General features: G+C 40.3%; 1 protein-coding gene across 1 annotated transcript in view; it reads left to right on the forward strand.

Annotated features, from left to right (window-relative positions):
• Window positions 1–102: 102 nt before the first annotated feature.
• Window positions 103–23,051, forward strand: part of NCBP1 (nuclear cap binding protein subunit 1) — a 32,029-nt gene continuing 9,080 nt past the window's right edge. Inside the window, exons 1-20 of the mRNA XM_069001663.1 lie at window positions 103–265; window positions 383–468; window positions 1,210–1,310; window positions 2,472–2,628; window positions 3,679–3,786; window positions 4,319–4,440; window positions 4,937–5,006; window positions 6,357–6,572; window positions 7,523–7,620; window positions 8,944–9,007; window positions 11,909–12,019; window positions 12,422–12,486; window positions 13,222–13,284; window positions 14,588–14,662; window positions 15,734–15,837; window positions 16,663–16,785; window positions 17,950–18,052; window positions 19,395–19,488; window positions 21,975–22,078; window positions 22,750–22,864. Of these exons, the coding sequence (XP_068857764.1) occupies window positions 232–265; window positions 383–468; window positions 1,210–1,310; window positions 2,472–2,628; window positions 3,679–3,786; window positions 4,319–4,440; window positions 4,937–5,006; window positions 6,357–6,572; window positions 7,523–7,620; window positions 8,944–9,007; window positions 11,909–12,019; window positions 12,422–12,486; window positions 13,222–13,284; window positions 14,588–14,662; window positions 15,734–15,837; window positions 16,663–16,785; window positions 17,950–18,052; window positions 19,395–19,488; window positions 21,975–22,078; window positions 22,750–22,864 (2,013 nt within the window). The 5' untranslated portion in view covers window positions 103–231. The remainder of the gene's footprint in view (window positions 266–382; window positions 469–1,209; window positions 1,311–2,471; window positions 2,629–3,678; window positions 3,787–4,318; window positions 4,441–4,936; window positions 5,007–6,356; window positions 6,573–7,522; window positions 7,621–8,943; window positions 9,008–11,908; window positions 12,020–12,421; window positions 12,487–13,221; window positions 13,285–14,587; window positions 14,663–15,733; window positions 15,838–16,662; window positions 16,786–17,949; window positions 18,053–19,394; window positions 19,489–21,974; window positions 22,079–22,749; window positions 22,865–23,051) is intronic.

The raw sequence follows: 23,051 nt of genomic DNA on the forward strand, positions 1-23,051 counted from the left end.
TCCTCCTCCTCTTCCTCCTCCTCCTCCCTGCCCCGGAAGCGCTCGTGTTCCGCAGGGAAGCGGGCGGGAGACACCAGGCCCGCCCCGGAAACAGCGCGGACGCGGGCGAGGAAGGAGTGCGCTTGCTCGGCCCGCGCGAGGTGTCTCGGCCCGGCGCTTCCCGGAGCTCCCCATCGCTCCTCACCGTTCCTCACCGCTTCTCCCGGCCGCTCCTCCGTGCCGCTCCCCGCCATGTCGCGGCGGCGGCACAGCGACGACAGCGATGGTGAGCCCCGCGTCCCCCCCGAGGTGGCCCGGCAGGGAGGGTGGATTGGGCGGGATGGAGGAGCGGCAGGGTTTCTCCGGCGTCGGTAACGCTGTGTTCGGTGTGTTGTTGGAGCAGGGCAGCCCCACAAGAGGCGGAGGACGTCCGAGCCGTCGGAGATCGAGGAGAGGCTCGAGTCGCTCATCTGCAGGGTGGGAGAGAAGGTAGGCGGGCCGGCGGCTCGGGAGAGTTAAAGCCTTGTTTCCCTCCGCCCCCTCCTCTTCCCGTGTGCGGTGTGGGAGCACTTCGTCTGTAGTAGCGACCCGCAGAGAAAATACTTGTTTTATGAAATAGATGGAAAGTTGCCCGTTTTTGCAAAGCCATGTGCTGTGGCGGGCAAGCGCTTAAATCGTAGCGTGGCGTTTCCCCATCAGCGATAAACGGCCGGAGAATAGTTACCATTGTATCTAAAGATGGTGTTGCTGATTGTCGTCTGCGAAGGGTGTGTAGGAATTAACTGGTCTGCCTGTGGCACAGGTTTCCAGTCCCGACAGAACTGGAGACTAATGGAGGAGGGGGTGGAAGAACAAAAGATTACGGTGTTCCGAAAATCAGGGTGTTTTGCTTCGTGTTGTGTTGTTAATCAATGCTCGGCCGCGTTACTGGGATGCTCCTGAGGTGATATCAGATCTTGCATCCCTGGGGAGCGCTGGAGTTCCTAGCAGGGGAGAGCTTGGCGGTCAGGGGAGCTTGGCGGTCGGGTGCAGCTGTTCTGAGGAGTAGCTGCTCCTCTCAGGCAAGCGAGAACAGATCTTCAATGCTGATGGAACTGGATTGTTTCCCTGAAAAAAGAGGGGACATGAAAAAGGATGCTCTCACCCAACTTCAGTGTTTTACATGTGAAAGTCAGAGTAGTTCATTTTGCCTGGTTGATGATGAATCGGTTTTTTATTTTTTTTTTTTAGAGTAATTCATCTTTGGAGAGCAACCTGGAGGGCCTAGCTGGTGTTTTGGAAGCTGATCTGCCAAATTACAAAAGCAAGATACTGAGAATACTATGTACTGTGTATGTATGGAGGAGGTCTGGGAATATGGGACATGCTTTCTTTGTGCAAAAGTTTAAGTGTTTAATGTAGTCTGAAGGCCATGAATAGCTTTAGTTCCTGATTGCTGTCTTAGCATGGAGTTTGTCTTACTACAAATGAAAACAATAGAGGAATAAGCTCATTCCAGGAAAATACCTCTTTACATTGCTTTGACTTGAAATGCGTACAGAGGCTCAAAGCAGGTAGAAGAAACATCAGAACTGGTCTGCAGCAGCTGTGGGAACACAGCAGGGCTGGGCAAAATCCTGTTTCCACATGAAATGCTTAAGACCACCAAAATTATTGGCTGCTAACACTTAATTACCTGCATTATCTGTGATGTTTTCTCACTGCTTTCTCTTCTCTGGCAATGATGTGCTCGTGTCTTTGTAAGCCCATTTGCTAGAGGAGGGGAACTGGGAACATGAGGAGCAGAAACCAGGCTCTCTGGTGGCTGATTGCTCTCCTTCCTCTCCCTCACAAAGTGCCAGAGCAGAGGTGCCATGTCAGGGTCACGGAGTGGTGTTGAGGGAGGGGTTGTGCGGGGTTTATGGCAGGAGGTAAGACAGGTACGAAGGAAGCATGTGGTGGAGACTATATAGCCTGTGTTAAGGTTTTGCAGATACTTAAAGTCTATTTTGTAGCAATGATAAAAGGCAGATAGTGTGCTTCCTTCCCCCGTAGCAGAAGGACATTTCTGGAAGTACAGTTACATGCATACAAAAATGATAGAGGAAAATTACTAATATACAGTAGGACCTGGCCCTCCCTATGCTGTATAATAACATTAGTTCTAAATTGTGAACTTAGAACAACTTCTTGCATTCTTGCAATAAATTCTGTCACTTAAATTATTTGTCCAGCCCTCTGGAATACTCGACAATTAGATATAAATGAAAAGCAAATACTTTTAGTGTACAGGAAAGAGGCACCCGCCTTTCTGAACGTCTGTAGTTAATATAAAAAATAGTACCTGTAGATATATCCATGGGATAAAACTGTAAGATCATGTTTATCTGTCTGCTGTTATTTCCTCGTGAGGCGAGTTTAACTTACAACAAGCAGATTCTAAGATGCTATGCAGCGGCCAATTGGCACATGATGGATAAACAACTAACACAGTGTTTCTTTCTCTGTGTCAGTGCACGTCTGCTACCAGAAAAGCTTACTGTTTACACGACATTGGTGGGGTTGCTGAATGCCAGGAACTACAATTTTGGCGGGGAATTTGTAGAAGCCATGATTCGTCAGCTTAAAGAATGTCTGAAAGTAAATATGTATAACGAAGCTGTGCATTTAGTAAGTGGAGTTTTGTTTTTCTATTTGTTTCACATTCTTTTTCTTTCATCCTTCTTTCACGTTTTTGTTGCAGAAGAGCTGGACTTTACAATATGTGTTACAGTCTCTTTTGCTGTCAATGTGCAGGCACTGTAAATATTCCAAGAGGAAATGTGTGTTGTGTGAGAAGTATTTTCTTCTTCAGGGGCGAGGAATCACATTACATTTGCAAAATTTACTTCCAGCTGTATCTTTTTCACAGTAAAAAATTAAATCAGCGTTAAACAGACATGCTTCTCCCCGCCTGTTCTTCAGTCAAATGTAAAAGATAAAAGAAAGCCAATGCACTTTCATTGTATTCAGAGGTACATGACGATCTTGTGGCTCCCATGGAAAAAAAAATTAAAAGAAAATTAACAGTGTAGTTCTTAAAAGCTATTTTTGGTGGCTGGTTTCATTCTGCTGTTGAGGGCTGAAGATCAAGCAGTCAGTTTTAAGTGCTGCCTGTCTTTGAAACCATTTGCTCCATTCTTGCTGCTTATAGATTTGTTTGCTGAAAGGTATTAGAACTACAGCACTGTCTGATTTAGAAGCCCGCTGCCAAGTTCCCCACCGCCTTCTGAAACCCAGTGGTGAAAATTAAGATTCTAGTCAAGAGACTGATGTTCAGTCAACTGTAGGACACTTTTGCTAATAAGATCTAAATGCTAGAATTTCTGTTATTTTAGTAATCTGATACTATATAGAATAGATAGAAGTACAAAGGTTTTCTTCTGTAGTATCAGTTTGCGTGTTTCCCACCATTCCTGAATTAGGAATATTATCCTTACAATGTTACTGCAGTGGGAGGGATTAAGGACATTATAATGAACAGTATATTAGGTGGCACGTATGATGCTTGTTTTCTAGCATTGAGAGGCAAGTCGTGTGTAGTATTTAAGCCTTTGTGGTACTGAAAGAGTATTACACTTTTATTGGTGGTTTGTTTTAATCATTTCAGTAATGTTTCTTTGTTCTTGTGCAGCCAGTTTAAAAAGTATTCATTTAGAACAATTTTTTTCTCTCCTTTAGGTTCGCTTTCTATCCGATCTCGTGAATTGTCATGTAATAGCTGCACCTTCAATGGTAGCTATGTTTGAGAACTTTGTGAGTGTGACACAGGAGGAGGATGTACCCCAAGTAAGCAAAAGATCTGTGGACTCCCTGGGGCTATTTTCACAATTTGTCTGTACCTTTCATTCAGTACTTATGCTTAGAACAGGGAGGTTTTAGAGAGAGCAGCCTAAATGGATTGACACATAGAGTTTCCTGAGCATTAGTAAAAGGAGTCTGTGGCAATTGGGAAATATGTATACAGTAAGAAAATATGGTCCTTTATAGTGAAGTGGCCGAATTGAATTTATTTTACCTTACTCTGGCAGTTGCAGAGTGCCTAGCTTTTCTGCTATACTGATAACATTCAGAAGAACTTTGAAAGTGATCCCATTTATCCCATTTTTTTAAGTCTGCCTAATACAGTTCAAATGAAAAATTATACTTTTCAAGCATTAATTTTTTTTTTTTTTGGTGTCTTGCCTATCCAAGGTGCAACTGCTGGTCTTTACATTCCCCCAAAACAACTTGCTGATGTTTTAAATTAAAATGTGTGTGTGTACCAAATCTGTTGGAGCTTACTTGTATACTCAGGTTTTGGTATATTACCTTTCTATAGGTGCGATGTGACTGGTATATGTTTGCATTTCTGTCATCTTTGCCTTGGGTTGGAAAGGAGTTATATGAGAAAAAGGATGCTGAAATGGATCGTCTCTTGTCTCAGACAGAAAGTTATTTGAAGTAAGTTGTAACTGGTTAGAAACACTCTCTTTGGTATCTGTTTGGTGCAAAATAATAGCTTTGACTATTGCTCACTTTAAAGTATTCTGAAGCCTTAGGTCTGAATCATTTTGTGGGGGGAACAAAGCCCTAAAAATGCAGTACGTGGAGAGATTCTTGAATTTGAAAAGTTTTATTGTCTTGTGTAGTCTTAGGGTATGTTGAAGGTCTTGTTTTGCTCATGCTGGGGCAGCAGGAGTTGTAGGTGTGCTATTAACACTGGTAGATTTTTGCATTACTGCTGTGCAGCATCACTGCTTTCTGTCTAGGTCCTTCAAGTTAGTATTGTTGTCAAGATAGGATAATAGAGATATTTTAAGTAATCACAAACTTCGTTTTTATATGCTGTAGACTTCATCAGCTGAAGAGAACGAATACTAGTACATGCACAATAAAAACAAAACTTCTGCCCTAAATTAGTCTATTAAAGGTCAGGTTTTCTCTCCTGTTTAAACAGACGCCGCCAGAAGATCCATGTACCCATGCTGCAAGTGTGGACTGCTGATAAACCACATCCACAAGAAGAGGTGATTGAACTTTACACTGCATTCTTTCAGAAAGTTTGAAAAATAATTCTTACCAAGGTGTTCTTTTATATCAAAATTAAAAGACATCTCTGAAAGTATGAATGCCTTGAATTGTCTGCTGTTTGGCATTAATTCCAACAAGTTCTGTGTGGGGAATTCTTTTCCAAGTATTGGGCTGAAATGAGAGGTTGATTTGAGTAAGAAGGAGGGTGTTCTTTTTTTTGCAGCAGGCCCTTGAGGAAATGTTATGAAGTAAACTGTAGTGTTTGGTTTTGAACTGCAGGTTACAGGGCTTCATGTTAAAAGGACTTTTTGTGTGAAACAGAATACATGTCATTTGTTGCTTACCCTTAAATGTTTTCCCTCTGCAAGAAAGAAACCTTTGTAGTGGCTTTGTTTTTTCTCAACTTCAGGAAATGCTAAACAAATACATAGAAACTGTATGCAGAAGTTACCATGCTATTTTTCTTTACAATTAAGCCAGAAATACTGGAGAGGAGAGGTGGTGGCATCTGGCTAACTTAGGGTGGGATTTGCCTTTTTGGATATTCTTGAGGTTTTTTTTTCCCCTAACTTTCAGGACAAATGTTGGAAAGTGGAATCTAAATTGATTTTCTGGGATATTTTGCAACTTTGTCCTCTTAGATTGTGTTCCTTGTTCTGATTAAGTCACAGTCTTAAAAATTATCTTGTTAAACATAGTTTGGAGGGATGGCCTTCCTGATTATGCTCAGTTTGTCTACATGAGTTTTTTGCCTGCCCAGTGTCTGAATTTTGTTATTTAGTTCAATAAAGGAGAGATTAGGTGACGGTGTTTGAGACCCCTGGAGTATTTGCAGACATGAGTGTTCACGTCAGGTGCTAGTTGTTACTAGTTTTGTTCACATTTTGTAGTGTCATAAGTTCGGTAAATGCAAAGCCCTTCCATGTAAAGATGTTTCTTGTGAATGTTATAACTTGAAATTTGCGTTCAGTAAGGCCACAGGCCTCCAGACTTCTTGCAGTACTTAAACAAACCAAGATTATTGCCAGTTGCACAGGTGTCAATGCCATCTCTGTGAGAATGCCACCAGAGAGTAGTGACTATTCACTGCTGTAGTTTCACTGGGAGTCCTGAGGTGCCTGTTGGTGTTTAAAAAGTTGCCAGCAGTTAAATTTTACTGACACAAAACTGTGTTGGACTTAGGAGTAGTTCTGGCATTTAGAGTTCTTACATTATTTGTTGGTTTATTGAATCAGCAGTTTTTTTCTGAATGTAGTATGGAATGTATACATTTCAGCTAGTTCAGGAAACTGCTGTTTTGTTTGGAGATTCAGCAGATCTGATGTTTCTCACCTTTTTTCCTTCAGTATCTAGACTGCCTTTGGTCTCAGATTCAGAAATTGAAAAAAGACCGTTGGCAAGAGCGGCACATCCTGAGGCCCTACTTGGCTTTTGACAGCGTTCTCTGTGAGGCACTGCAACACAATCTGCCACCCTTCACACCCCCACCTCACACTGAAGATTCTGTATACCCAATGCCAAGGGTTATTTTTAGGATGTTTGACTACACGGATGACCCTGAGGTATGTGATTGCTGTGGGGAATGGTGAATGGATTTCACAGTTAGCTTCCTGGAGCAATACTGGTGAAAATGTGATGTCTTCTCTCCAGGATAGGGAGTGGTTTGAAGGCCAGCAGCAATTTTGCTTTGGCACTCCTGCAGAAATCCACTAAGTGACCAAGTTACTGTAAAAAGCAAGTTTGTGAGGAGCAGAATTTAGGGAGTAAAATGTTGTGATGCTGTCATTTAGAGGACAATGTTGACTGAATTCTCTAATGTCTCTAGTAAAACTGCATTCACAGAGTTAGATTGAGCTTCAAAAAAGTTGGTGACTCAAGTCTTTTTCTAGGCTAGGTATTTGTTGTAGTGTTTATCTTCTGTTAAAATCTGTTGATGCATATTGTGGAACAAAGGAATGCAGGGAAAGTATATGTACTGCTTTCCCCAAATGCTTTTATACCTCCTTTTGCATGAGTCTGCTGCCTTTTACCTTTACTTGTTGGCCTCTGGGTTTCTCAGTGAAGACCATGAGTGTGTATTTTTTCCATTGTATGGCTTTATTTCTTTAGCATAGTCTAGCTCAGCTGTGATTTTCTTTCCGGGCTGCATGGTGGTAGCCTGCCCAGTGGCTCCACAAAGCAAAGAAAGAAGCAGATGCTCTGTGAACTTAGAATCATTTTCTAAGAATCATGATTTCATAGAGAATCATTTTCTCTAATTTTGTTCCTATATCTTGTTGTAATGAGTCCTAGTATTCATTTTGTTTTAAACATGAGTGACTCTGAGGTTCCTGTGGAAATGTGTCATACCAGCTTTCCAGTTCTGAAGGATATAGGGCAGTTGAGACCTCATGGTGTTTATGTGGAAGTTGGGCTACTTTTTTCTACCTGTAAATGTATCTAGGATAGCTTTCTGCCTGTGGTACCACTGCATTAGCAGTGATCTTCATGAGTCTTCATTCTTTCTTACCAGGGTCCTGTCATGCCTGGCAGCCACTCCGTGGAAAGATTTGTAATAGAAGAGAACCTCCACTGCATCATCAAATCCCACTGGAAAGAGAGAAAGACTTGGTAGGAGGAGCTTGGTACTGGGGGGCCCTGGAACTTTTTAAATGGCTTTGGTGCCAGAGGGGATATGTCCTGCGCTGGTTAGGCAAGAGCTCGAGATCAAACATTTCCTAAAGCTGGTGATGAAAGTTTATTTGCTACTATTTTATTTTTATTTATTTATTTATTTCAGTGCTAAAACTGTTGCCTGGAATAATGTGTATCCATAACATGCAGATAACAGAGAGTCTGTGTAATCTGGGGGCAGTGGTTTCTTGGGAAGGGAATCCCTTGATAATACAGAATGTGCTGCAAAAAGTACGCAGGCATGCCTTATTCCTCATGGGAGCTCTGTGAACAATGTGGTTGTGTTGTGCTTCCTGGAATGCTGATTAGTTGGGGCAGTGAGCCTTGAGCTGGTTCATCTGCAACTAACTGAGCACTGGTGTTTATGGACATCTCCTTGTTGTGCTTCCTGTGGGAATTACATGCCAGAGATAATTGAGTTTACTCTGGGGAGTCACTGCAGAGCCAGGTTTCGTCAGTTTCAATTCAGCTGTGCCAGGAGGCAGTCAGGGCACTTTTCTTCATTTCTGCCCAAACACTCTCTGTTGTGGGTAATTGATAGCCAAGATGGTTTGCCACAGCTGTCACACTTCTGTATGAAAATTATCAAACCCTGTATAGTATGCAAGAAGTGGGCAAAAATAATGTTTTTGGTGATGGCATGTGATAAAGTTTTGTGGTTGCAGCTGTTTGTTCCAGCAGAAACTAGAAATTCAGTGTTGCAGTTACTGGGATAGGCTTTGTTAATTCTCAGAGGAAGGTAAAAGACCATGGGAGATACAAGATGTGCCAGAGAGGTAGTGGTTTGCTTTGCACAAATGATAGGTGATAACCTGATTAAAAGATTAAGCATTTGAAACATGAGAGTTTCTTGTATAAACCACTAGCTTAATTGTGCTTTCAAGTCATTCCGAACATTTTATTGTTTGGGGTAGGTTTTTTTCCCCTTTTCATGTACACATGCCACAATTACAGATCCCAGTGACTTTCTGTGCTAAATTACTGGGGATAGCAGGATAGTGTTCGAGTGATGCTGCTGCATAGAGAGTACATTGTTACAGATCATACATAGTTCAGGCAATGCTAGCCTGTCCCTGTGCTGTTTCTTTTCTTAAGTGCTCTATGGGTTGAATCAGACTTTGGAAGGATTATTGATTTGTTTGGTGCTGTTTTAATAGGAACTCTTGCCCGGAATTAAGCATTTTCTGTAATTCTGTTATTTGATTTTTATATCACGTTTGTTGTGTTATGTTTGAATTAAATGTATCTGTGGTTTTGCAGTGCTGCACAGCTGTTGAGCTATCCGGGAAATAACAAGATCCCTTTGAACTACCATATAGTAGAGGTATGGATTTTATAGATCACCTTTTCAGAGCACCATTATTTCATGAGTAACATGTCCCAGTTAGTTCCACTTAAATTACAGTTTGATTTGGGAATCAACTAAAATTTTGTTAAGTTCAACCAGCAGCTTTTAAATGAGCAGGTTATATACAGTTGAGTGATACTCTCGTACTTTTGTTGTCATTTTAACTTGGTGCAGTCAAACAAGAGGAAATGTACACAAACTGAAATACAAGAAACTCCATTTAAACATAGGAAAAATCTCTTTTTAATTCAAAGGTGATTAAGCACTGGAAGAGTTTGGAGAGAGAACTTGTAGACTCTATCCATGCAGAAGTTCAAAACCTAACAGGACACAGCCCTAAGAAGCCTGCTCTAGGTGACTCTGCATTATGCAGAGGGCTTTTGAGTTGATGATCTCCAGTTAGATTCAGCCATTCTGCATGATTTTATGTTTGGGTCTTCTAAATTATTTTGTTCTACTAGCCTTGAAAACAACTGGTGAAGCAGCAGTGTGTTTCCTCTGGGATATTCTCCTTATTAGAGAATTCTAAATAACTGTTACATGCACCAGCAGAGCAGCATAGGTCTTCTTTTACTGCCCTCATTGACAAGTCTGTTTTCAAGTTGCAGTGCTGTATAAAACTTCACTGATTTTCATAAAAAATTCTGATAAATTAACAGATTACAGTAACAGCAACTTGTCATATAAAGGTTTTCTGAAGAAGTAACTGTAAGTATGAATTTCAGAGCTAATTATGACAAGAAATAATCCCATGTAGAAGATTTATCATAAAGTGGAGTTGAGAATTCCTTTTGGCACCAAAGTGCCAAATATTCTGATTGCTGTGAAGTTACATGAGTTTTGGTCACCTTGGTTTTTTTCTACTTTGAATTCAGAACAGTATTAAATTTATCTGTCACATTAAATGATATTAAAATTAGGAGTAATTTTATGCCTTAACATTGAAGTATATTCAGTGATTTTACTTCCAGTATCTTGAAGTGGTGTAAAAAGTGATGAAAAAACAAAAAGTATACAAATTCTATGATTAACACTAGTAATTTCCTTTTTTTCTTGCAATTTTGAGTTATTTTAGACTATTGACTTCATTATTTGTCTGGCTGCTCAATTTTAATGAAGATCTGGAGTTTTTAAGGCTTAGCATAGGATTTTTTCATGCTTCTCTTCATTCTGCTTACTATTCCACCCTTGTAAGTCTTCTCTGACAGTCTCTCACCAACAGTCATGTTGGTGATATGCAGCTTTCAACAACAGTTCAATCCGTGAAATTTCACTAACTTTTTCAGTAAGTCACAGAACTGTAGAAAAAATGTGGTCTAACAAATAAAGCAAAATGTTATTTAGAGTTCAGGATGTAAGAGTTAGACAGAAGTAAATGTAGCCTGACAGTAGTTGTTGGTACCTTCCCAAGTATTTCTACTTTGGAGGTCCCCGAGACTCCACTTTGCACTTTGTTGGCTACAGAATGCTCCATGCTACCTGAAACCTGTGTGAAATACTGAAATGTGGCACTTTCTGTCAGTGACTTCTTCTAGATGCACACATGGGTATTTCTGGTAGCTGTTAAGAGAGTGTCTGTGCAGCCTCACTGGCTTGTTGGACTTCTGTGCCTTGTGCTCCTTTAGTTTTTTGTACAACTTGCACTTGACACAGTTCAGACTTCCAGAGCATCATTGTCTTCAGGTCTTTCTTGTGGCCTTATTATTGTCATAAAATATGGCACGACAGTTTGAAATACTTAAGCGGAATATTTGGTAATGACTATGTGATCAATGTCAGAAATAGAGTTTTATGTAGTATCTCAAACAGGATGCAACTGACTGTCCAGTTGTTATTGCCTGTCTTGAAAAATGGAGCCATTTTCTGCCTAAGAGTTCTCCCTACCTTTTGGCCATAGCTGTCTTAACAGTATGTCCAAATTATGCTCACACAGAGAGGTTCCCCAGTATCTTACAGTCTCTTTATACTTTCAAGTCCTTCCTTAGAAAAACAAGTTCTACTCTATGTGTTTTCATATGCTGTTTTTGGAATCTATAAATGGATGTTGATTTCTTACACAAGTAAGACTTTTCTAAAAAAAAGGCTCCTTTAAGCTTTATTCAGAAGTTTAAAGAGGAAACTGATCAACCATAATGAATCAAAGTTTCTCGACTCCTTTGATGTAATTTAAATTTAGTTGAGAGTGGATAGAAAATAAACAACTCAGAGGTGGATGTTGTACAGTGATGACTTTTTTTCCTAGCACTCAGAGCTTGACATGCTGTTATTATAGGCAAACTTTAAAAACACAAATGCTGACTGCAGGATTCTTTTCAGGTTTCTTAGAAGGGTTTCTTCCAAGGGGTAGTGAGCATATGTATTTGTTGTAGGAAATGCTGATTGTAATTCTCAGTTTAAAGTTGTGACTTCATTTGTATATGGTTTTGTGCAGGAGAAAAGAGGACACAAGGGAAAAGATATAAATGTAATTTTAATGTAAATATTCTTTCATACTAAATGCTTAAGCTTCATTTAATAAATTTAGTACTTACTTTTCCACAGGATCAAATTATTCTGCATTTCTCAGATCATACAGTATCACTGCAGTAGACCATATTATAAGTATGCCCATTTCTACAGTTACATGCTGTGTTTGTTAGGCATAATAGATGTGTAGTGCTGGTGTTGTGTCAGTATGCAATGGTAAGAGCAGTTAAAGTGGACTGTATTAGCACAGTGTTGTGTTACAACTACCTTTTACTGGTTCTTTCTCTTTTTCCTGGAACATGCATTTGGCAGGAAAATACAGGTCTTTGTGGTCTATGGCCACTGTTGTGAAGCTGAGGGTTGTGCAGGCCACATTGGACTGTGCTCTTACTCCGTGATTTCCTCTCCTAGGTAATATTTGCAGAGCTGTTTCAACTGCCGTCTCCACCACATATTGAAGTGATGTACACAACACTCCTGATTGAGCTGTGCAAACTTCAGCCTGGCTCTTTACCACAAGTTGTATCCTTTCTGTGCTGCTGAGAAGCATTTATGAAATGCAGTCTTTATTTTTTTTGTTCTGGAGCTGATGGGATTGTAATAAGTAGTATTAATATACAGTAGCTGCAGGGAACTTTACCTGTAACACTTGCATTGCTTGTTGCATGATGTGAATTCTGTTCTTCTGTGGAAGAAGCCAGCAGTTTCACTGCAGTAATGGAAGAAGAACAGGCTGGGGTTAGAGGGTGGAACTCAAAATATTTTTCATTTTTTCCACTGTGAATTTACTTGATTTACCTGATTTTGGAGTAGACTCAGGGAGCTTCCTGTGCAAAATGTTGATGACATTCTATTAAAAACCTGAAAGGAAAAACATCTGACTTACCTACTTCTTTTTTGTAAACCTTAACAAGAAACTTTAAGCTTGCCCAAGCCACAGAAATGCTCTACATGCGTTTGGACACAATGAATACAACATGCGTGGACAGGTAAATGTGTTTCGGAGATGACGGAAAACATTCCTCAATATCCAGTGTAGAAGAAAACAAAGAGGCTGTGAAAAGAGTAGTCAGAAAGCTTTGTTAGAACTACCTGATGTTATCCAAAATGTTTTGTGGGCTCTGGCTTTGAGTGGTCTAAGGAGAAGATAGAGGATGGACTGCTTGCCTCTCCTCCCAGGAACACTCCCCTGGAGGTTACAAGTTTAGCTGTCTATGCAGGACAGTTGAGATCAGTGACAACTTCTCCATGTTCAGAGTTGTTCATGGTTAGCACTCCATTACCTGGCACTGTGCCTGCTCCCTAGTGGTTGGGAGGTGACTTGGAAGGGAAGTTGATGGCTTACGTGCCACCCAGAGGAGGAGAATGGTGGTGATTTTGTCCTTCCAGTAAAGGACATTGAGTAGGAGAGGGGTTAATGACTCATGAAAAATGTGAAAGTTGCTTATTCACAGTAAGTTTATGTTTTAATTGGTAGTTTAATACTTCATCTCTTCATGTGAAACAATAAGAGCATGAAAGGCTGTTTGTCCATAAAACCTTTTTTCTGACTCTCCAAACTGAGTCTTTTGTATCTGTCAACATAAATGCCTGTTTAATGCTGTAATAGCCTTAAGAGTTTAGGCTCGTCTTTGAAAAGTAAAATGCATTTATAAGAGAAGCTCAACTGAACATTTTCCTGCACTTCTGACATTTAACAGAGCTTTCTTTTTCTTTTAATAAAGATTTATTAACTGGTTTTCTCACCACTTGAGCAACTTTCAGTTCCGTTGGAGCTGGGAGGACTGGTAAGTTTCTATCCTTCGGATTCAAACCTGAGATTGCTAAAACCTTAACATTTCACATATATCCAGAAAGTATCACAATATGGTGGCCCTGTTAGTTGCTTTGCTCTGTCTTATCAGAGACCTTTCTTAATCTGTCCACCAGCACTCACTGGTAGATTATCTTGATAATCTCTTTAGTCACTGTGTTGTCCCTAGTGAACTTCGTGATGAATCTCAAGCCAGTGTAAGTGTTCCTTAAAGAAGGGAAGCACAAATGTGTCTTTAATTTGTCTTGCACTTCCTGTCAGTTCCTAACAAACTTTCCAAAATGACTCCCCATACCTTTACTTTCAATAGTTTGTGCTGACTTTCATATCCTGTATTCATTCTGTTGTTTTGCTCTCTGTCCTACTATAAACCTTTCATAATAACTTTTATCCTTGAGACCTTGTGGTCGTTTTCCCACCTGCCAAATCCTAGTGCCTGAAGTTCAGTCAGAGCTTGCCCTGCCACCTGTTCTTACTATGCCACATTTTGAACCTGCATCTCTAGCAGAAGCTGCCTGGAGTCCATCAGTGTCTAAGCACAGCTTCCCTGAGATTTCCATTCCAGGCACCCATGTAGCAAGGGAGATCCCCTTGAGGCCAAGCCCTCCATGCAGTAGTTTCCACAGCCTGTGTCTGTACCTGCTTTCTGTAGGTGATCTCCCAAGAGTCCTTGTGGAGAGGGTTGTGGCCCTTCTTCTGATACAGTTCTGTGCCTTTACTTGAGTTCCTTGTACTGTCTTCTTGCGGAGTTAAGTGCTTGGTGGCTATTCTGGTATACATCCATGTTGACTGACCAGGCAGCAGTCTTCAAAGAGCTGATTTTAGTTTGCCTGGATGTTCCTTGATGGCAGTGCTTCTGTGGATCTCTCTCACAAGGTGCCATTTTTCACAAATCTTGCAAGTAACTGTATTTGCAGGCTTTTCTCTACCTGCAGTGCATTTGAAATCAGCCAGAAGAGCTGAGGAAGGAACAGACCGTGAAATCCCACAAGGTTCCTTTCCTAAGGAAAGGGAAGGCCAGCTAACCGTAGCCACAAATTATTTTTAATGTGGTGGGGGAAGGGAAGTTACTTGAAAATTTATCACAAAGAGATGAGATTGCAGGAATGCTAATTGCCAGTAAGGAAGAGTGATTAACTTACCTCAATGGCTTAAAATTGCCTGCACTCCAAGGGTCGTTGTCTTTAGACTGTGATTGTTTTGTACTATCAGACCAAGCCAAAAAGAGACTAAATGCTTTTGCTAAAAGCCTTCCTTCGCATTCTGTCCTTTGATAGGTCAGATTGTCTTACTCAGGACCTTGAAAAACCCAAACCCAAATTTGTGAGAGAGGTTTTGGAAAAGTGCATGCGGTAAGTAAGATCTTTCCATAGTTTCATTCAAGGCAAAGTTTCATCTGAATACTGTCGGACTCCTTTTAACTGGACTCCTGTCTTGGGCACATTTGTTCTTACAGTTCATTTTCAGTTAAGAGATGAGTCTGGTTTTTGTATTATTTTTAATCTGATTTACCTACTGTAGGACACTGCCTTAAAGAGAGAGAAGCAGGTGCTGCAGATGGTAGTGACCTATCCATGCACACCTGTAGTTACATAAAGACATGCTTCACCATAGGCATGGAAAGAAATAGAGTTTAGGCTATATTCTTGCAAAGTATTCAACATTCACAGAAGTGGAGGAAACGGACCGTTAATTATATCAAAAATTGAGAATCTAATCTTGATTGTTCTAGGTGCCTCTGGTGCTCATTTACCTTAGACTGACAAACTGTCTAAACAAACAAAATCTTCAAAGCCAACAAGACTGCTTAATCAGTAGTTCTGATAAATCATCTGGGCTTTAAATTGTTGAGATTAGGGTAGTATAGGAGCGAGAAAGAGCAAAATGTTGAAAAAGCCTATGTTATTCAGCATCCAGCATGAAAACAATCGAGGTTTGGGTGAATTCCATATCGGAAGTGTGAAAGAGTTGTGCTGCGCAACAAATGCAGTTTTTTCTGTGTCACTCTTCCATTTCACTGAAAATCTGGTAGCAAATTAAACCTTTGTGGGAGTGAAATGAAGCTGGAAAGTAAAATGAAGATGTCCGGTTTAATATTTTTTCTGCTTCGAATACTAACATCTTACTAGCTTTCTGCAGCACATCTTGGGTTTTTGCATGAAACTTCTTACCAGGCAGCCTTTTCACAAGGCAAATTAATTGTATGAGGATGAACCTCTAGCATCACAGAGTTAAAACAGAAAGCATTTACTAGTACATTTGGTTTACTTAGCTCTTACTACCCAGCAGAAACTACCATTCTCTTGTATAAGTATCCTGGATCTTGTTCTATGGACGTTAAATACAGAAAAAACATTGTAAAGCAGTCATTAGCTGTGGTGTTAGTCCCATTTTAATTCTACTGCTGTGAAACTTATTTCCAGACTCTCCTACCATCAGCGGATAATAGACATTGTTCCTGCAAGTTTTTCTGTCCTCAGTCCTGCTAATCCAGTGTGCATTTACAAATATGGAGATGAGAGTAATAGTAAGTATTAAAATTACTAGTGGTCACGTTGAAGTGTTTTAGAGCAAGGGAGCACACTAGATTGACTGTAATATGAGTTGTCTCATGTTTACAGTTCACTGTAAAGAATACAGCTCGAGTAAATATGCGTGATTTCATATGGGTAAATAGGCTTCACATGAGTAATTAGTGTGTATTAAGCCTAGTTCCCTCTAACAAAATCCTCTCTGCTGCTTATGAAGAAAAGAAAATCCAGATACATCAAGCTGCTATTGCTTATGTGGCTGTGGTGGTGTGCAGTATTATTTGTCAGAAATCTAAAATTGGACAATTAATCTATTTCCCCTGTTATCTGAGGTGATAATGAGAAATTATTTTTTGAACTTTGTGAAGCACTAGAATATTTTACCAGTAAACTTGATTTAATGAGCGTACAGAAGGAACAGATACCATAAAGACTGAGGTAGAGAGATACCTTGTTACTCCTTTTATTGCTTGGTGTAAAGACAGTCCTAAGCATAAAAGTGTCATCATCAAAGGTACAGTGAGGAAAAACAAGGAAGTATTGTACTTTTAGAAAACTGGTGGAAGCTGAAGTAGAGCTTTAGTCAGGAAAGTGATTGCCTGAGCTCAGGTCTAAAGGTTCTACTCCAAGTTTTGAATTTAACATGAAGACCAGAAAATGTGTTGAGCAATTTTATGGCATATTGGTGTGGACAACAATATTGGATACACCCAGTTTTAGATGTAGCTGGTAAGGGTATTGTTTCTCTACAAGGCAGACTGATGTTACAAGTGCTCACTTACTTGCCTTTCCGAATTTTTGACCTTTTTGTGTTTGTTCAGGGTCTCTTCCTGGATATACCGTGGCACTCTGTTTAACAATTGCAATTAAAAATAAGGCCAGCAATGATGAAATCTTCAGCATTTTAAAAGATGTGCCTAATCCAAACCAGGATGATGATGATGGTAAGATACAAGCTGTTGGACTTTGACAGGCTGTCTACCATGCTTTGGAGCTATGAGTGTGTTGGTTCACAGACCTGCTTTTCCTTGTAGTTTGTTTAAATTTAGCAGTAAAATACACCGTTGCTAGTTTTTTTGTAAATATCTTGCATGTAAAGGCTGGCCTATTTTTCCTAATAGCAGTAACATGGTGCTTGAGGTGTGTTTTCTTGCAGTTATTGACAGAATAAAAGAATTTAATGTCCCCTTTGCCTTCAGCGACAAAGGGCAGTTCGTGCTGTCATCCTCACCCTGGAAATTCATTGCTTCTGCCCTAAGAGCTTCCCTCCCCTTCAGTACAGTCCCACAGCAGATAAGACAGCCAGCCTGCTGGCTGGCATGTTCCACAGATGAAAATTCACAGGGGGACTACTCACATTCTCCTTAGCTCTGCAGCCACAGGCAGCACTGATTCCTAAAGCCTGAGTGTTTTATGGAATGAGGAGTGTGAGAGAGAGTGAGAAGTGATCTAAACAATGGCGAATGCTTCATTGTTTTTGTCGTATTTGCAAGGGTTCAGCTATGCAGGCAGAGAGGAGAAATGATCTGCTTGGTTTTTTTTTTTCCCTGGGATCCACTGTCATGTTTCCTGATTTGCTTTAGGTATTACCCACTAATTAGTGCTCTCCCTTCTGCATGTTGTCAGCTGCAGGAGGGGACCTGGCACCATTCACCCTAGTAGCCATGTTTGCTGTATATGCCTGACCATTCTCCTATATCCTAAATGGTCAGCCTCTGAATGTTAATAAGCCTTGCCTTCCCCCTTCCTTACCCACACCCCCTTCTTTGTGGCCTTCCAGGCCCTCATTTTGATGCACAACTGCAGTTTCCTTTGCTGACTTTCTGTGCTGCTGTCAGTGCTGTCACATGTTGGTGGGATGGCTGGGTCTCTGATAGAATTCCATGCTGGTGAAGAAGCCTTCTGCACATCTTCTCCCTGGCAAAATTGGAGCCTGAAACTCTGCCCATTTTGGAGAAGTCTTTACTAGCTTCTTGCTCAGCCCTGCAAAACTCTGTTGATGGAACTCGGGAAATGAGCTAAAACCATAAGTTATCTCTACAGTTGTACAAGTAGCTGACATGCTTTACCTGGAGTATTTATTAGTTTCACCTTCAAATAACTTGCAGGTGAAGGATTTACTTTCAACCCACTGAAAATAGAAGTCTTTGTTCAGACTCTGCTCCATCTAGCTGCAAAGTCTTTTAGCCACTCCTTCAGTGCCCTGGCAAAGTAAGTATAATACGTGCATTATTTTGGGGCTTACAGACCAGTTTAATTCTGACAGTGAAATGCATGATAAAAAAAGTGGAGTGCAAGCTTCAGCAGTGTTTTAGGTACTCGACAAAGCAATTTGTCTAGAACTAATGACACTGCTTGCTGAAGGAATGGTAGTGTAAATCCTAGATTATACATATGTGAATGGAATTAACAGATATATATGCATTGCAGCCTTGCAGCCGTGTAATGTAAATGAGACAGGTTTGGAAAATGACTTCATTTTTGTATTGCTCATTTGCTGATTATGGTGAGGAAAAAGGTATTCTCCCTACATTTCAGTGACTGGGTAGCTGCCATTGCAACATCTTGCACTATGAATATGAATCTAGGACAATTACATCTGTATTAAAAAAAAAAAAGGAAAGAAAAAGGAAACATGAAACTTCAAAACAGTCTGCTGTTAACTTCTGTCTACCAAAGCAGAAAAAAAATCCATCCTAAAATACTTAAGAGTTCATCCCTTAAACATAGCCTGCAACTGTAAAGAATTTACTGCACCATTTTTAGCAAAATTGGAATAATGTTTGTAATCCTGTGTATTTTGGAGTTGATTTTAAGTGGTTTTGTTAGATGAAAGGTAGTCACATGCATCTTAATGATTTTTTTTTCTATCTGTCCCTAAAGATAGATAAAACTACTACAAAAACATGCACCTAGAAGCTGTATGTATAGAGGCAATGTTGATAAGAAGCTGCTGGTAGTAACCTGCAGTCAGGAGTAAAAGAGGCAGGGTGATTGAAATACTTGGACCATGGTATTTTCTCCGCTGCACAACAGCAGTGGCAGCCAAGAGATCAAGAAGAGCCTCTTATGCTTTATAGTTATATTACAATAAGCTGGGCTATGAATGCTGTGTAGCAGTCAGCGTAACTGCTAAAATAGATGCTTTTAGCAGCCTCTCCTTGAAAAAGAGGCACTTAGGATAAGTGTCTGAAGTTGTGGAAACACGTTAAGGGGAAGGTCTAAGGCTCTAAAGGCAGCAAATTTTGGTTCAGCTGTGTACAGATAAGCACATGCAGCAGAAAAGTGCCTCCTGCTTTTGAGAGCACGAGAAATGTAGCCTAGCTTCTGGAAGTAGGTTCACCACTAAGATGTAAGGTGCTTTTGGGAGATGTCATTTCTTTGTAGACTGTTTTAGCTCAGGATGGTTATATTTTCCAGGGAACGGTTGTCTAAGAAATGCTGTAGATACTGACATAATTGTCTTTTGGCCAGTCTAAACCACTTAGCTTGTATCTGCTGCTCTTTTAACCCGGTCCTAGCCGCTCCATTGACTACTTACTTCTATTAAAAGGTTTCATGAAGTCTTCAAAACACTTGCTGAAAGTGATGAGGGGAAACTCCATGTTCTGAGGGTTGTGTATGAGGTTTGGAAGAATCATCCACAGGTAAGAGGCTGGAATGTCAAGGATCTTTGTGAGTTTCAACTCACAGAGGTCATATGTAAATTTAAAAATGTACAGCTTGTTTTATGTCCTTTAAAAATAACTTGTCTATTGTCATTTTAAGGAAAGTTTAGATTATATTTGTTACTACTAAAATGAAGGCTAAACATAAAGTATATGCCATCAGTGGTGCTGCTTTTCTCAAGGGTTCCCTGTGAAAGGGCAAGGGCTGTCATTAAGGCTCAGATTCATACTATGCTGCTTGTTAAACAAGGGAATAACTTTTGCCAAAATCATGGTTTTGTTCAAAATTGGAAAGCAACATAAATATGTAAATTTAAATAAGATGTAGATCTCATATTTAAAGCAGGCCACATTCCTAGAAATGTGGAAGCCTAGGGATTTTTAGGGCTTTTTTTTTTTCCCCCAACAATTGCTAGTGAAAGCCATCCAGTTATTACACAGAGCTCATGCTGGAGTCACTATTGTGTGTGGGCAGCGTGAGTAGAGCTGCAGTAGTGGCTGTTCGGAACAGATCAGTCTGACAGTGCTGTGATAATGTTCATTCTTGAGCCAGAGGAAATAACACCCTAAAAGACCTACAAAAGATGCCTCTGTTGTTTAAGCTGTTCGGTTTCTTCACAGCAATTGTGTTTTACCTCAGCTGTCATTTTTCTATTAATAGAAATCAATGAGGAACTCAGGCTGACTTTGTCTGCATTAATTACTTCACATATTCCTTGCTGGTTTGTTTGTGTTGCTGGAAAGTTTACTTCCGTGCTGGAAGGTGGACTGTACCTCTCAGCTGCACAGGCCAGACTGTAAGAAGTGATGCCACTGAGAACCAGGAGTAATCCTTGCATCTGCTACTAGATCTGTGGTCCATTCTCTGGTGGAAAAAATGAGCACCTAGAAGATACCTATGCTAGCTGTTACCCCTCTTTAAAGCATCAGAAAAGGAGGATTTTTTAAAAAATATATTTAACTTATTACCCAGTTTACTGACCTTGAAAATGTGACATTTACAGTCTGACCTACTTTTTGCTGCCATTTAACTGGATCAGAAGAAATTTCATTACTGCAATGTAATATCTGTATCTGCTTCCTCTTCATTCCTTTGTATTGCAGCATGGCCAAACCAAGATGGAAGTTTCAAACCCAGACTAAATAGTCATGCTAGATTTTTATGAATAAATCAAGATCCCTTTAAAAAACATCAAGTGCAAAACTTAGGACGGTGTGCTGTTTGCTGTTTTACTTAAGCATGTAACTTAAAGTTTCTTCTCTCGCTTTTACTGCAGTTCAGTGGTTTTTGCTTCTGATCAAGCACTTTTTTCTTATTCCTGAGTTGTCAGCCTCCTTGTAACATGGAAGGAATGGTGCCTTCACAGCAGGGCGCTTGTCCAGAGTCTGTTTTCAGGCTGCTCACCCTACTCCTGTGTCTGTGGGACCACCTTTTGATTTGGTTCTGACCAGCAATGCTCGCAGGGCTTTAAGCATCTGTGCTGCAGGTAGTGATTTAACAGCAGGAGTCAGTAGTCCCTGGACTTAAAAAGCAAGGTGGTGGTGGTGACTTCATAAAGAGAAACCTTGACATTGAGATTAAGTATTTTCTCAAAATCCTAGATGTGTGTTTTTTGGAAGACCAGGATAAGTAATCAGAAATTCTTCCTGGCACCGCAGAAAGACAAATAGAGCATAGGATGCTATCCTGGGACTTGAAAGTTGAGTGCTGAGTCTTCTGTATGATTCATTCAGTTATTTTAATTTTCCTTCCTTAAAAGGAGCTTTGTTACACTTCCTCATTTGACAACGGTTGGTTGTAAGGATAAATACATTGCAGGCTGTGGTTCTTAGATACTGTGGCATTCAATCACATGAGTAACTAAGATAAGCCCTTTTTTCTGAACAGCTTGCATCTTCTTTAGTCAGTAACTCTTCTCTGCAGTTGCCTGCTAGATGGCTTGCAACTCCCTCAGAATCATGGCAGTGCCTGTAGCAAGTAAACCCTTCCACTGACTCCACAATGCTAGTTCGTTCTGTCCTGAAGTTAATGGGCCCTGTAGAGAAAAGCTTTCTGTCATGTTTGAAGCTGTTGCAGTTCAAGGAGAGTAGGCTAACAGCAGCTCCTTCATTATGGTGATGTGACAGGTATATGTGCTCTGGTTGGAGTACTTTGATGTCAGATATTAGGACTCGTGTCTCTCAAGGCCTCAGTTCCAGCTCTGATGCTTGTACTTTTTGCTTTTGTATGGGAGTATGTATGCTAACAAAAAGTGATACTTTCAGAAGTTAACAAAATTAGAATGCTTTACGTAATTGATATAGATCCCCTCATTTGAAATGTTTTAGGCTAGAACACCCAGTTTGCTAAAGTATTTGAAATTACTCAGTAACTGATGTAGAGTTGCATCAAATCATCTCTAGTTTTATCTGAGGCTGGAATAATTTACATAGACTGTGTGTGTATTGTCTTTCACAAAATACAGATGATTGCTGTGCTTGTGGACAAGATGATTCGGACACAAATCGTTGACTGTGCTGCAGTAGCAAACTGGATCTTTTCTTCAGAGCTTGCACATGATTTTACTAGGTAACAAGAACTTGGTTTGGGTTATTATTTGTCTTTGATTTGCTATTTTAAGTTGCCAGTACATAGTTTAATCTATGAAAACTCAGTAGTGGAATAAGGTAAAATTAGGCTTTTGCTCTTTCTACAAAATGTGTACTTTTAACATTTCTCTTCCTGAGCTGGAGTATGAATGTTGGTGTGACAGCACAAGATTGTTGCTAGCATGTCATTTTGCTAATAGTATCTAAGCTTGCTGAAGTGCAACAGCGCTGGAACTGTTCCTAGACAGAGTCGGTTGCTGTGTGTTGTATCGCTGCTAGCTTGGCACGGTCCTGGCCTTGGTGCAGTGGGTAACTTGTACCACCACTGATACATTGCCTATGGAGATCGGGAGAACTGTTCCATCTGAGGAGTCAAGTTTGGTGTTAGTAGTCTTGCAGTGTGTACACGGAATAAAATTCTGACACTGAAGCGTACTGCAACAAATAGGCAAGAACTGATTGTTAAGATTTCTTGCATTACAAGTATGCTTTCCTATATGCTGAGTGTTCGTTCACTCTGGTAGATGTCTCCTTAAATGATACTTAGATTTTTAAATTCTCCCACTTACATTTTTCTCTTAAGAAACTACATTTAGTTTCCTGTTTTGGAGTAGGGTGTAAGTGGTGTTTTGAGCTTTGTATCTTTCCTAGGTTTTATATCTGGGAGATCTTACATTCCACAATTCGTAAGATGAATAAGCATGTCCTGAAGATTCACAAAGAACTGGAGGAGACTAAAGCAAGATTGGCCAGACAGCACAAAAGAGTGAGTAATTTGTAAATTTTAAACTAAGTAGTACAAACCTGCATGCTGACATACAGACACACAGTTGGTTTCGGGAAGGACTGAATACATATGATTCTTCAGGAAACATGTCTGCAGAGATGTGGTCAGCTGTGGCACTGAGACATCAAAAATCAGATACGTGTTCTTGGTCCACCTTTCTAATGGT

The sequence above is a fragment of the Aphelocoma coerulescens genome (genome assembly GCF_041296385.1).
Source record: "Aphelocoma coerulescens isolate FSJ_1873_10779 chromosome Z unlocalized genomic scaffold, UR_Acoe_1.0 ChrZ, whole genome shotgun sequence".
Lineage (NCBI taxonomy): Eukaryota > Metazoa > Chordata > Aves > Passeriformes > Corvidae > Aphelocoma > Aphelocoma coerulescens.